General features: G+C 43.0%; 1 protein-coding gene across 5 annotated transcripts in view; it reads right to left on the bottom strand.

The window, feature by feature from the left end:
- The window catches only part of LOC144658787 (lisH domain-containing protein ARMC9-like), a 47,425-nt gene that overhangs the window by 33,753 nt on the left and 1,348 nt on the right, over nt 1–12,324 (bottom strand). For 3 of the 5 annotated variants that reach the window (XM_078519262.1, XM_078519261.1, XM_078519260.1), the window contains exons 2-5: nt 12,085–12,207; nt 7,660–7,824; nt 6,497–6,652; nt 31–252 (exon numbers count right to left, since the gene is read on the bottom strand). In XM_078519262.1, the coding sequence (XP_078375388.1) occupies nt 31–252; nt 6,497–6,652; nt 7,660–7,824; nt 12,085–12,207 (666 nt within the window). Of the gene's footprint in view, nt 1–30; nt 253–6,496; nt 6,653–7,659; nt 7,825–12,071; nt 12,208–12,324 lie in introns of those variants that run through there. The other 2 variants (XM_078519264.1, XM_078519263.1) reach the window with 2 other exon arrangements.

Genomic DNA, 12,324 nt, shown 5'->3' on the forward strand with positions numbered 1-12,324 from the left:
TCTGTATATTTATTCAACTGTGTAAATTACCTGTATTTTTGAGTATCTTTTCTGGTATTGTGAGAATCGTTCTTCTCTTGTTGCTAGCTGATGTTGTAATTTCTTAAGCTGCTCACTGTGTAGCTTCCTTTCTCTTTCTATGTCTGTGGAATTCCTTTTGAATACATTGTAAAGTTGTGGCTTTTCTTGAGATTTGAGAGTTGCTGAAAGGAACACTTGCAAGTTGTTCTTGAGTTCAGAACTCCATGAACTCTGAAACATAACACAAGTAACTGAAAGTATAAAACTAAAGGAAACTGAATGCTAATATTCATGTCACAAGATGCAGTACAGCTCTGGTCAGTATGGAAAGAAAACTTGCTCACAATTATGACAATTTTCAACTTTTATTTGACTGGTCAATTATTGCTGTCTAGTTGACACGGAAATCTCTTCAAACAGAGACCAATAATCAATTCGCCTTGTTTGTGCAAAAAGATATCAGTTCAGAATTATTCTGATCTGTTCACTGTAGTCGATTATAATGACACATAAATGGCATTGTTTGAGCCTACTCTTTTTTAACCCAGCAGTTATTCTTGTAGCTTATCCGTGCATCCAGTAAATGAATAAAATAATACCAACAACATGAATTCAACTTTATTATTTAATCTGTGGGCTTATCAAGAAAGTACTGATCAAATCCTACATATATACACATTTGTTTGGTTTTGTATGCTGGACTGCAATTCATGCCTCAAGAGGGATTTTAGAAATGGCTATATGCACAGATTTGCACAAGTAATACCTGGAAAAGGGTGTCTAGAGCAGAATGATATAATTAGAGAGAGATCTGGACACCGACTATGATTTGCCCGATAGGGGCCTGGTACGAGTCGTTCGTACCATGTTGTTCTGTTACATGTTCTCGTCATTCTTAAGTGAGAATGCTCGTCGATATTAAAGTGTATTTCTCAATGAAATGGATACATTCCTATCTATGACGAGAACAGGTCCAACCAAGCAGTGAATAGGCGAAGGAAACACCGACAACAAGCGGATTCCTTCGTCGTACGCCACACGGAACACAACCATCGACCGCGACCGCCATCTTTGTTTTCACACAGAAACAAACCTTCCTTTGCCGTAGCGACAAACCATTACAGCAAACAAGGTCAGACCACAGCAGATGGCGAAGAAATACAAGTGCCCGTTCCCAGAATGCACCTACGAAACGGAAGAGGTGACAGACGCGCTCGCGGCTGTTTTGATCTCGGTTCACTCGTCAGGCACACACACCGCTCCTGTAGTCGCCGCTGCTGCACCAAGCGCCGCCCCAAACACCAAACTTGAAAAAGTACGGGGCCCAACAATCTCTGCCGCAGGGTCAAGCGAGGATTGGTCGTATTTTCTCACCCGTTGGGGCGACTATGTCGCAGCGACCAACGTCACAGGCAAAGATAAAGTCATCCAACTCCTTGAGTGCTGCGATGAACAGCTTCGCAAGGACCTCACACGAAACGCAGGCGGCTCCCTCACTGACAAAACTGCCGATCAAGTGATGGAGGCCATCAAAAAACTTGCCGTGAGGGAGGAAAATACAATGGTTGCCCGAGTTCAACTGCACAACATGCGCCAGGACCGGGACGAGACGATCCGAAGTTTTGGTGCCCGCCTTCGCGGCCAAGCCGGTGTCTGCAAATTTTTGGTCACCTGCCCTGGTTGTGCAATCGAAGTTAACTACACAGAAAATGTTTTGCGCGACGTCGTAACATGCGGCCTGGCAGACAGTGAAATACAACTGGATCTACTAGGAGAAAGGAATCAGGAAATGACCCTCGAAGAAGTGTTCAAATTTATAGAGGCAAAAGAGGCTGGAAAACGATCCGCTGGCCGCCTGTTGCAAAGCCAAGGTGTAGATGCCGCAAGCAGCCAATACCGTCGTGCTAAACAGGATGACATTAAACGGTGTAAAGCTGGAGACAACAACGACCCATGCTATTACTGCAACAAGCGCGGCCATGGCAGAAGCGCCCCGACCAGGATAAGACGAACTGACTGCCCTGCTTATGGCACAATCTGCGAACAGTGTGGGCGACCAAACCATTTTGCAAGCGTGTGTAACAGCAAGAACAAGTCCACCAAACCCCAACAGCCTACCCCACCCAGTGGCAATACCACCGAAGGTGCAATCTTCGACTCACTCTGCACTGCAACAAGCCTCAGCAACAATTCTGGCAGAGATGTAGTCAAACTTGACCACCACCTATACTGCCACCTAACTGATTGTTGGGTCCGACAACCATCAAAGTCCCAACCATTCATCGAGCTTACAGCAACTGCCCACCCAGAGGACTACACAGCGCTGGGATACAACCCTCCCACATCACGGCTGACACCAGTACGACTATCTGCTATGGCTGACACAGGCTGCCAGAGCTGCTTAGCTAGCATAAAAGTCATCCGTCGCCTTGGCCTGAGTGAGAGAGAACTGATCCCAGTCACCATGCAAATGCACGCCGTGAACAACAATGGTATCAAGATCCTGGGTGCTGTCATCCTCAGGTTCTCAGGCAGGTCTCCGTCCGGTGCAACCCTTGAAAGTCGACAACTCATGTATGTGACAAGTGACTCGGACAAACTTTTCCTGAGCCGGGAAACCTGCACGGCACTGGGCATGATCACCAAAAACTTTCCCACCGTGGGCGAGACGACCGAGCCAGACACAGCATGCGATGCGACAGAAACACCCCCCTCAGACAGCACCAAGGCACCTGAGAGCGCATCCAGCTCGCCGTGCACCTGCCCACGTCGCAAAACACCACCACCCAAGCCCACTGAACTCCCATTTCCAGCGATGGAAAGCAACCAGATGAAACTGCAGCAGTGGCTCCTAGATTACTACCAATCCAGCACCTTCAACACCTGCGAGCACCAACCCCTACCGCTGATGGAGACCATCCCTATGAGGCTAATGATTGACCCTGGTGCGGAACCGGTTGCACACCACACTCCCATACCAGTACCACTTCACTGGCAAGAAGATGTCAAGGCAGGACTTGACCAGGACTTATCACTGGGCGTGCTTGAGCAAGTCCCGGTAGTAGAGCCTGTCACATGGTGCCACCGCATGGTTGTATGTGCAAAAAAAAACGGCAAGCCTTGACGCACAGTCGACTTCCAGGCGCTTAACCTCCACGCAACACGCGAGACACACCACACGCAGAGCCCCTTCCACCAAGCACGCTCCATACCCAGTAACACAAAAAAGACAGTCTTTGACTGCTGGAATGGCTACCACAGCGTCCCCCTCCATGCGGAAGATCGCCACCTCACCACTTTCATAACCCCATGGGGTCGATACTGCTACAAAACAGCACCCAGGGCTACATCGCCTCCGGTGATGGCTACTCGAGACGCTTTGACGAGATTGTCTCTCACGTCCGAAACAAAACTAAGTGCATCGATGACACCCTCCTTTGGGCAGATGACCTCCAAAAGAGCTTCTTCCAGGCAGTGGATTGGCTCGACCTCTGCGGACACAACGGAATCATACTTAACCCAGACAAGTTTGTGTTCGGAGCCGACACTGTGGAGTTCGCTGGATTTGAGATCACCCCAAGCAACATGCGGCCATGCAAAAAGTACCTCAATGCCATCAGCAACTTCCCAAAACCAGCCAACATCACTGATGTACGCTCGTGGTTTGGACTCATCAACCAGGTCTCCTATGCCTTTGCTGCTAATGAACGCATGCTGCCATTCCAACAGTTACTCCAGCCAGGAACTCCCTTCCAGTGGACTGATGAGCTCAACCAGCTCTTCGAGGAATCTAAGTCCGTAATCATTAGTGAAATTGAGGAGGGCGTGCGCATCTTTGACAAATCCAAACCGACCTGCCTGGCAACCGACTGGTCCAAAAGTGGCATTGGTTTCTGGCTATTCCAAAAACACTGCCAGTGTCCATCCACTGAACCCTTCTGCTGCAACACCGGCTGGCAAATCGCACTAGTCGGCAGCCGCTTCACACATGCCACTGAATCTCGTTATGCCCCAGTGGAGGGAGAAGCTCTCGCCGTCGCAGATGCCCTTGACAAAGCTCGATTTTTTGTCCTGGGCTGCAGCAACCTAATCATCGCAGTGGATCACAAGCCCCTACTTAAGGTGTTTGGAGACCGGTCCCTTGAGGAGATCACTAACGCCAGATTACGCAACCTTAAGGAAAAGACGTTACATTACCGGTTCCGAATGGTACACATCCCCGGTGTGCGACACAAAGCCGCTGATGCCATTTCCCGTCACCCTACAGGAACTACCACACCAGACATGCTGATCCTGCCAGACGACATAGCAGCAGCCACAACTGCCCCGGCTGTTCTACCCCAATTAGCTGCCTCAGGACACTCATTCCTGGCCGGCATCCGCCAGAGTGAGCCTCGGCTAGGAACCTGCTCAATCAACATTGATGACCAGTTAGCATCCTCAGCTTCCTCAGCAGTGAGCACAATGGCCGTTACCTGGGACAGGGTCAAACTAGCTACAACAAGTGATGGGGACATGACTCAGCTACTCGACATCATAGAGAGTGGATTCCCCCAGTTCCGCCATGAGCTACCGCCTGCCCTTCGGGAGAACTATCAGTTTCGCGAACACCTATACACAGTCGATGGCGTAATCCTCTACAAGAATCGCATCGTCATACCACCATCCCTCAGACAGCATGTCTTAACCGTCTTACACTCAGCACACCAAGGCGTGACCTCCATGACAGCACGTGCTGACAGCACTGTATTCTGGCCTGGCATCACTCGAGCCATCCTTGCCCTATGGGAAACCTGCAACCATTGTAACCGCATGGCACCATCCCAACCGAGTGCACCGCCCTCACCCACCATTCTTCCAGCTCATCCCTTCCAATGCATCTGTGCTGACTTCTTCCACCACAAGGGGGTCAACTACCTCGTTGTGGTAGATCGCTACTCCAACTGGCCCATTGTTGAACGAGCACGAGAGGGATCTAAAGGCCTGATTGACTGCCTGCGGCGCACATTTGCCACGTTTGGCATCCCCGATGAATGTGCAACAGATGGAGGACCGGAATTCACTGCAGCAGCCACATGCCAATTCCTGAACGAGTGGGGTGTCCACCACCGTCTATCATCAGTGGCGTTCCCCCACTCAAACTGCAGAGCAGAGATTGGTGTAAAGACAGTTAAATGGATAATCACAGACAACACTACCCCAAACGGCAGCCTTAACACCGACTCCCTGCAGCGTGCCATCCTTCAATATCGGAACACTCCAGACCCTAATACGCAGCTCTCCCCCGCACAGTGTGTATTCGGCAGGCCTATCAAGGACTTTATACCTATCCTGCCAGGCCGCTATCAACCACACCCTACCTGGAGTGACACCCTTGCCACGAGAGAGGAAGCTCTGCGAAACCGCCACATGAAAGCTGCCGAAAGATGGACAGAGCACATCAAGAGACTCCTGCCCCTGGCAGTTGGCGACCACGTACGCATCCAGAACCAAACAGGCCCATACCCCACTAAGTGGGACAAGACAGGCGTAGTGATTGAGGTCCGCCAGTTTGACCAATATGTCGTGCGTGTTGATGGCTCCCGCAGGATGACCACCCGTAACCGAAAGTTTCAAAAAAAGTACATCCCTGTGCAAACCAAGCCCCCTCGGCACACTATCACTGATGACCTCCGACACCTTAACCTACTGACCCCCACACCAGCCAAGCCACCCAGGCCCAATCCACCACCAGCAGAGCTGCCACCTCCACCACCATCTGGCACGCCACTGCGTTGTCCCGACCTTACCAGCCCCAACCAAGAGGGGTGTGCACCCCCGCCACCACCTACGCACACGACACAGCCCCACCCTTCTGCAAATCCATCGGTACTGGCCAGCCCAGGTCCACCACCCATTTGTGAACCACCATCCCCTCCCCCTGTGGATGCACCAGTGCCGGCGAACTCAGGCACACCTCAAGCACGGCCAAAGAAACCTGCACTAGCCTTGCGGCGGCTACCAGGATTTTAATGCAAAAGGACTTCTCGAACAATGAGACTTCCACATGACTTATATGAATGACATTATGTTTTCTAGTTTTGTTTTGTTCTTTCAAATTGACAATTACGATTCTCTGATATCAGTCTTCACTGCCCCTCCAACACAAACATGAGGAACACTAAAGACTTGGGGGGAGATAGAGCAGAATGATATAATTAGAGAGAGATCTGGACACTGACTATGATTTGCCCGATAGGGGCCTGGTATGAGTCGTTCATACCACGTTGTTCTTGTTACATGTTCTCGTCATTCTTAAGTGAGAATGCTCGTTGATATTAAAGTGTATTTCTCAATGAAATGGATACATTCCTATCTAGTGTCCAGTGGACATACATGTATCTTAACATCACCAAGTACAAACTCCTCTTTACTTTCAGACACTAACAAACATCGGTTTGTGACATTTATTAGTACACTATTGAAACATGCTTACTGCAAATAGTGGTTTGAAAGATGGATGTGAAGTTGGATTGGGAATAAATGGGAGAGCATAATATGGAAGAAACTCTGTTGTCTGGCTCAGTGCAGCTCCTTTCGTTTCAAGATAAGCCTTAAACACTTGCATTGATTGCTCCAGTTCTTGCTTGTTCTGTAGAATAAATCAATAAAAACACCAATCAATCCCTGACTGAGTCTGGCATCATTTTTTAAGTAAAGTAAATTTCTTGAACAGTTAACCATTCCAACAGATTAATGCCTTGAGGGATGTGCCCAAGCTGAGTCCTAATCATATACAGGTAGTAAAGTTCTGTACCAATAATTTTTAGAGTTTGTTTTACTTAACATTTTTTATTTTGTTGGTAGAAGACATAAGAAAACTGTCAGAAACTGTTTTACTTTATAAAATTATATTATTTGAAATAGTTCATGCAAACAGCTATAGACAGATTATTTGGACTGATCAAGTAAGAAGCTCAGATCCTGAATTACACTCTCTATTCCGTACACCACTTGTTGTTTTTTAACCTTCTTAAATTTTCCTGTTGTATTATACTTGTATTTTTTGCCACGTAAATACGCATTGTCAGTTGTTTAAATTTTTTTCTTTGGTTTGGTTTTTATTTTCCTTTCTTACAGATCATGATAATAAATGCGGGACAATGAAAAGTAAAAAAATCACACTTCAGACCTTTGAAATAATTTTAACAAAGAAACTTCAAACCACAACATATATACTATATACCATATAAATATGTTGTAAGTTAATTTTATCTTTAGTTTAAATTTTCAAACCAGTTAATTGTTATTTCCACTGTCTCATATTCATTATCATAATCTGACACAAAGGGAAATGAATAACAAACTGGTTTGAAAATTTTTGAATCAAAGATAAATTTAAACAACAACATTTGTTTGTATGATGATGATGTTGATGAGGATGACAATGATGGTGATGCTAAATAACATGTGGTGCACGTTTATCTTAAATTTTTTTTAATATTTGGTGTACAGCGAGTTAAGTTTTCATCGTGTAAGCATTATATGGATCTATAATGAATTGAACCTGGCCAATTGACTGCGCATGCAAACTGTACTAAAAATAAAAAAAATATAATAAAAAAATAATATTTATTTAATGAAAAACAGAACTCATACCTGGTTACCATGTGTTAGGGGATATAAAGCAAAGTAAATATTTATGTTGAAAATAAGTTTCTGGCAAACATGATCTGTATCCTGAACACTATCAGGGATGTATTCATTCCACATTCTGAAAAACTCTGTGCACCTTCCATCATCAAAAGCCAATGTCAATTGTCCCTAGCGGAAAGAAAAATAATTACACAGAATGCTTGGTAAAGATGGGTTTTAATGGTTGACATTTTTAATTGCCAACGAGACAGCCGAGCCAAGAGGCGAGGCTGTCGAGGCGGCAGAATCATAGAGCCGTGTGCGTAGAGTGTATAGGCAGAGAAAATCTTAAGTTCTGCGTAAGGGACTTTTTTTTTACCATATTTGGGTGTAAGTAAACCCCATATTTGGGTTGTATTGTTCTTCCCAACTCGTTCCCAGTCTCTCACTCCTTGCTAGAGAGCAAATGACCAAAATGGCGTCCACGCGGCTCGCTGTTAAAATTTTCAATGTGGTCATTCATCCCTTTACCGTTAAATACACCTTTAGGAAATTATAAATCAAGAGAGAATAACCTACAGAATATTCGACCGCCGAAAAAATGAACATCAAGGTCTTCAAAGCGATGAAATAATCTTTCGACTTTGGAGTCCTTTGATTTACGATCGAAGAGAGACATGAAAATCAAAAGCGGACTGTTGACTTCAAATAGAGTTTTCTTGACTTATGAGAAAGCTGAAGTCGGGTAAATGCTTCCTTTTAGTGTTGATTGTGTTTATAGTAATTGTTTGACCGATGATTTATTCCAAATCAAATACCGTTTATATATATTTGGCACGCATTTTCGCTGCGCGTAGGAATAACATCAATACAAAGCGACGCTCACTAAAATTACTGCATGTCATACACACAAGAAAGTCAAAAGTTTTTTGCTTCTAACGGCAAATGTAATGTTAACTTAAATAAAAATTTTGTCTCCAAATAATCCTGACCGTTCAAGTTTTGTTTTCTGTTCAAATTTTTTCAAGTTTTGCGTAGCTGAACATGACACTTCGCGTGCGAGACTGAAATCTGACCTGTGCATAACTGTCTCTGATTACTGAAAATTATTTTTCAAAAAGCATCTTAGCAGTTTTGATTTTGGGATTTGATTTATAAGAAGTTCTATCCCTATTGTGGACGGAAACATTTTAACCATCGCGTGTTGTATTTAATAAACATTAATTAAACCTCATTTAATAGTTAATTATTGCCTACATTTTGTGACATTTTAAGGTTGAAAAGAATTTAAAGATTTGTCAAGAGTTATCAATCTGTCAAACCCGTAGCCTGCGTAGCAGACATCTGTGTACGTTTTTTAGTGTGTTTAAAAGAGTGGGCGATCGCGAGAATACGCGCGCTGGAAACTACGGCGCCTGCTACGCAGGCTATCAAGCCTGTGTCATTTATGAACACCAGAGAAATAGCACTTTTTTCGCATATTACCTAAAATACAATTTACCATATTTTGGTCACTTCAAATATAGTTCTATCAAAAACCATTCAATATCTGTTCTAATGAACAAACATGAGTATTTCGCTCGTTGGCACTTACCGATAGGTACAACTAGTACAGTAATTATAATTATAACTCTTTTTAAGCAAATGAAAGATCATCGCAGTAATGTACTCAACTTAAGCAGTTGAGAAAAGCAAGCCTGAAAAAAATTCAGGCTTGAACGGGAATCGAACCCATGCCCTTTGCGATACTAGTGCAGCGCTCTAACCAACTGAGCTATCAAGCCAACTGGGAGCTGGTCACTTGTGAGTTCGTAATATACCCGTGGATGGAGAAGATGTGAAATGAATATATGAAATTCATATATTTGTACTGCGGATGTACATTTTAAGCAAATGAAAGATCATCGCAGTAAATTGTACTCAACTTAAGCAGTTGAGAAGAGCAAGCCTGAAAAAAATTCAGGCTTGAATGGGAATCAAACCCATGACCTCTGCGATACTAGTGCAGTGCTCTGCACTAGTATCGCAGAGGTCATGGGTTTGATTCCCGTTCAAGCTTGAATTTTTTTCAGGCTTGCTTTTCTCAACTGCTTAAGTTGGGTACATTACTGCGATGATCTTTCATTTGCTTAAAATGTATATCCGCAGTACAAATATATGAATTTCATAGATCATTTCAAAATAATAACTCTGTTTTCTCTGGACATGAAAGCCACAATGTTCACACACACACACACACACACACACACACACACACACACACATGCAAAAAAAGAAACATTCAGTGGTTCATCTTAGCCATTTTTCTTGAAATTATAATAAATGAATTGGGAAACAAGTTATGTAAAGTTAGATACTTGAGGATTATTCACACTGACAACAATGCTGTACCAATTAAAGCTAAAGAAGATGTGCTGGATGAAGTAAAGTTAAAATCCTTATTAATTTGTTAACGTTAAATACCAAATTAAGGTTACTATTGTTAACGGCTACTAATTTTATTTTTTAGCGAGTTGGGCAAGAATCGCTTAATTTAGTACTCACTAAAATTTGTCTTGGTCAAATTTTAAAATACTCATTAAATTTAAGTACCCCACTCCCACCCCAAAGGAAAACAAAATTACCGGTAAACATTGTTGACTTGAATTTTTTTTTTTTTTAAATGGATGCAGGTAACGCTGTCCTTTCTGGCAATCCAAGCGGCCCTGTAAGGGGGAGTCTTTATGTCCCCCATCTGAATTTCAAACCTTTTCACGTCGCAATTTCACAAGGTTCGCATGTCACTGTCGGAATTTCGAATAAAAAATGGTCGAGTGTAAAATAATACGTGCTCGTAATTCTGTCACCAAAATATTATCTATTCATAAATCTCTCTTTTGAACTTGTTGGCAAAGAATGAGATTTTGACTCGTTTTGGGACAGTGTAGCGTTTTTTTGTGACGCAGAAGGAGACAACTTCCTAGGGGGGTTGGGGGGCATGCTCCCCCAGAAAATTTTGAAAAACTGTAGTAGCTAAGACGTGTTTTCCTTTATTCTAAGCAGGTTCAAAGAGAACATGGAGTGAAGCATTTTCAGAATGATGGATCATTATTATTCCATATATGGGAACATAAAAGGGTGAATCTGCAAAGGCTATTTTGCCTACAAGCCGCTTAAAAAAGCGCCAATGTCGCTGTCGATTTTGAATTTTTCTTTGTCGCTGTCGTAATTTCACGGAGCATCTCGTAGTTCGTCGTCATTTCAGCTCCTTCATGTCGCTGTTTCAGAGCCGTGTAGCCAGTCTGAATTTAACCTAACAGGGCCTCATCCAAATGTTCCCTCTATTTCAAGTGGGTTTGTTCTTTTACGAAACATTTATTTCTATCTTTGCTACATGTATATGTTCATTTCAAACTGGTTTAAACGATATCACTATTTTTTTTAAAAAAATTTCATAAAACTTCTCTAAAATCTTGCTTAGAAAAAATTGCTTAAATTGGTAGCCACTATAACAATAGTAACCTTAAGGTAAAATAAGAAGAGGGCTTCAATTGCCTATGTACCTGACTGTTCAAGGAATACACTGAAGTAGAAGAGTAATAAAAATTTCTTGGAAATTTATTGACAATATTTTATTAATAAAATACTGTAAAATTCCGGTTATACACCCCCCCCCCCCACTTATAAGCCCCCCAGTTATAGGCCCATCTACTTGAAAACAAAAAAATATATCTGATTATATGCCCCCCTGGATATATATAAGCCCCCTCTGCCAGTACTGAACAGGGCTAAATGTTGCTCTAATTATGCATTTTTAACTTAAAAACGTATTTTGATCAACACTCCCATGGCTCGTTTTTTTTTTTTTTCGCTTATAAGCCCTCCCCGACATAACCCCCACCGTTTATAAGCCCACCCAAAACCCCTAAGGAAGTTGTATAAGCCCAGAGCTTATAACTGGAATTTTATGGCATGTTGCAACAAAAGAGAGTTCCAAAGAAGGCCTGATGGTAAAATGTAATACGGGTCTACTGACTAGAGTAGGACTGTGTTATTATACAGAACTCACATATACCTGCCAACTTTTCGTAAGTCAAATGCGTGAGATTACCATCTTCAACTTTCTGAAGATATTCCAACTATTTCAAATCTGGAGATTCCCGAAGATGTTCCGATGACTTTCAAGTATTGCCAATAAAGAGCAAGGAAGAGGTTTTGACAACTTTCAGACATTGTTGTTGTGTGTGAAGTCAACTCAAACACAAATAATGATGCTCAGTTTTGGACTTTTTTTTCATCGAAATTGAATTGAATTTACATTAAATGGAGTTTAAGAGTAACAAATGACGATTTGCCAATCAGGAGTGAGAAATTGGCTTGTTAGCGTGAGATCAACATTTTGGATCTGTAGGCGTAAGACTCACACATAATATGTGAGAGTTGACAGGTTTACTTACATTCGATTACTACCTGTATTTCAGTTTTCTGTGACTCATTCCTTGGTGTATTTATCTGGTTTGATTGCTTCCCTAGTAATTTGAGCTCATCCTCAAATGTAGATAATGTCCTTGAGTATCCAACATAATCTAGATACTTGCAAATTGATATTAAAAAAGATAAATAAATGAGAGCCATAGAATCATACAGTTAATAGTGCAACTCACAACTAAAATTTACAGAGAGTCCCGGTACACGCTATACTATTAAAAA

The sequence above is a fragment of the Oculina patagonica genome, chromosome 6 (assembly GCF_052425735.1).
Source record: "Oculina patagonica isolate OP01 chromosome 6, crgOcupat, whole genome shotgun sequence".
Taxonomy (NCBI): Eukaryota; Metazoa; Cnidaria; class Anthozoa; order Scleractinia; family Oculinidae; genus Oculina; species Oculina patagonica.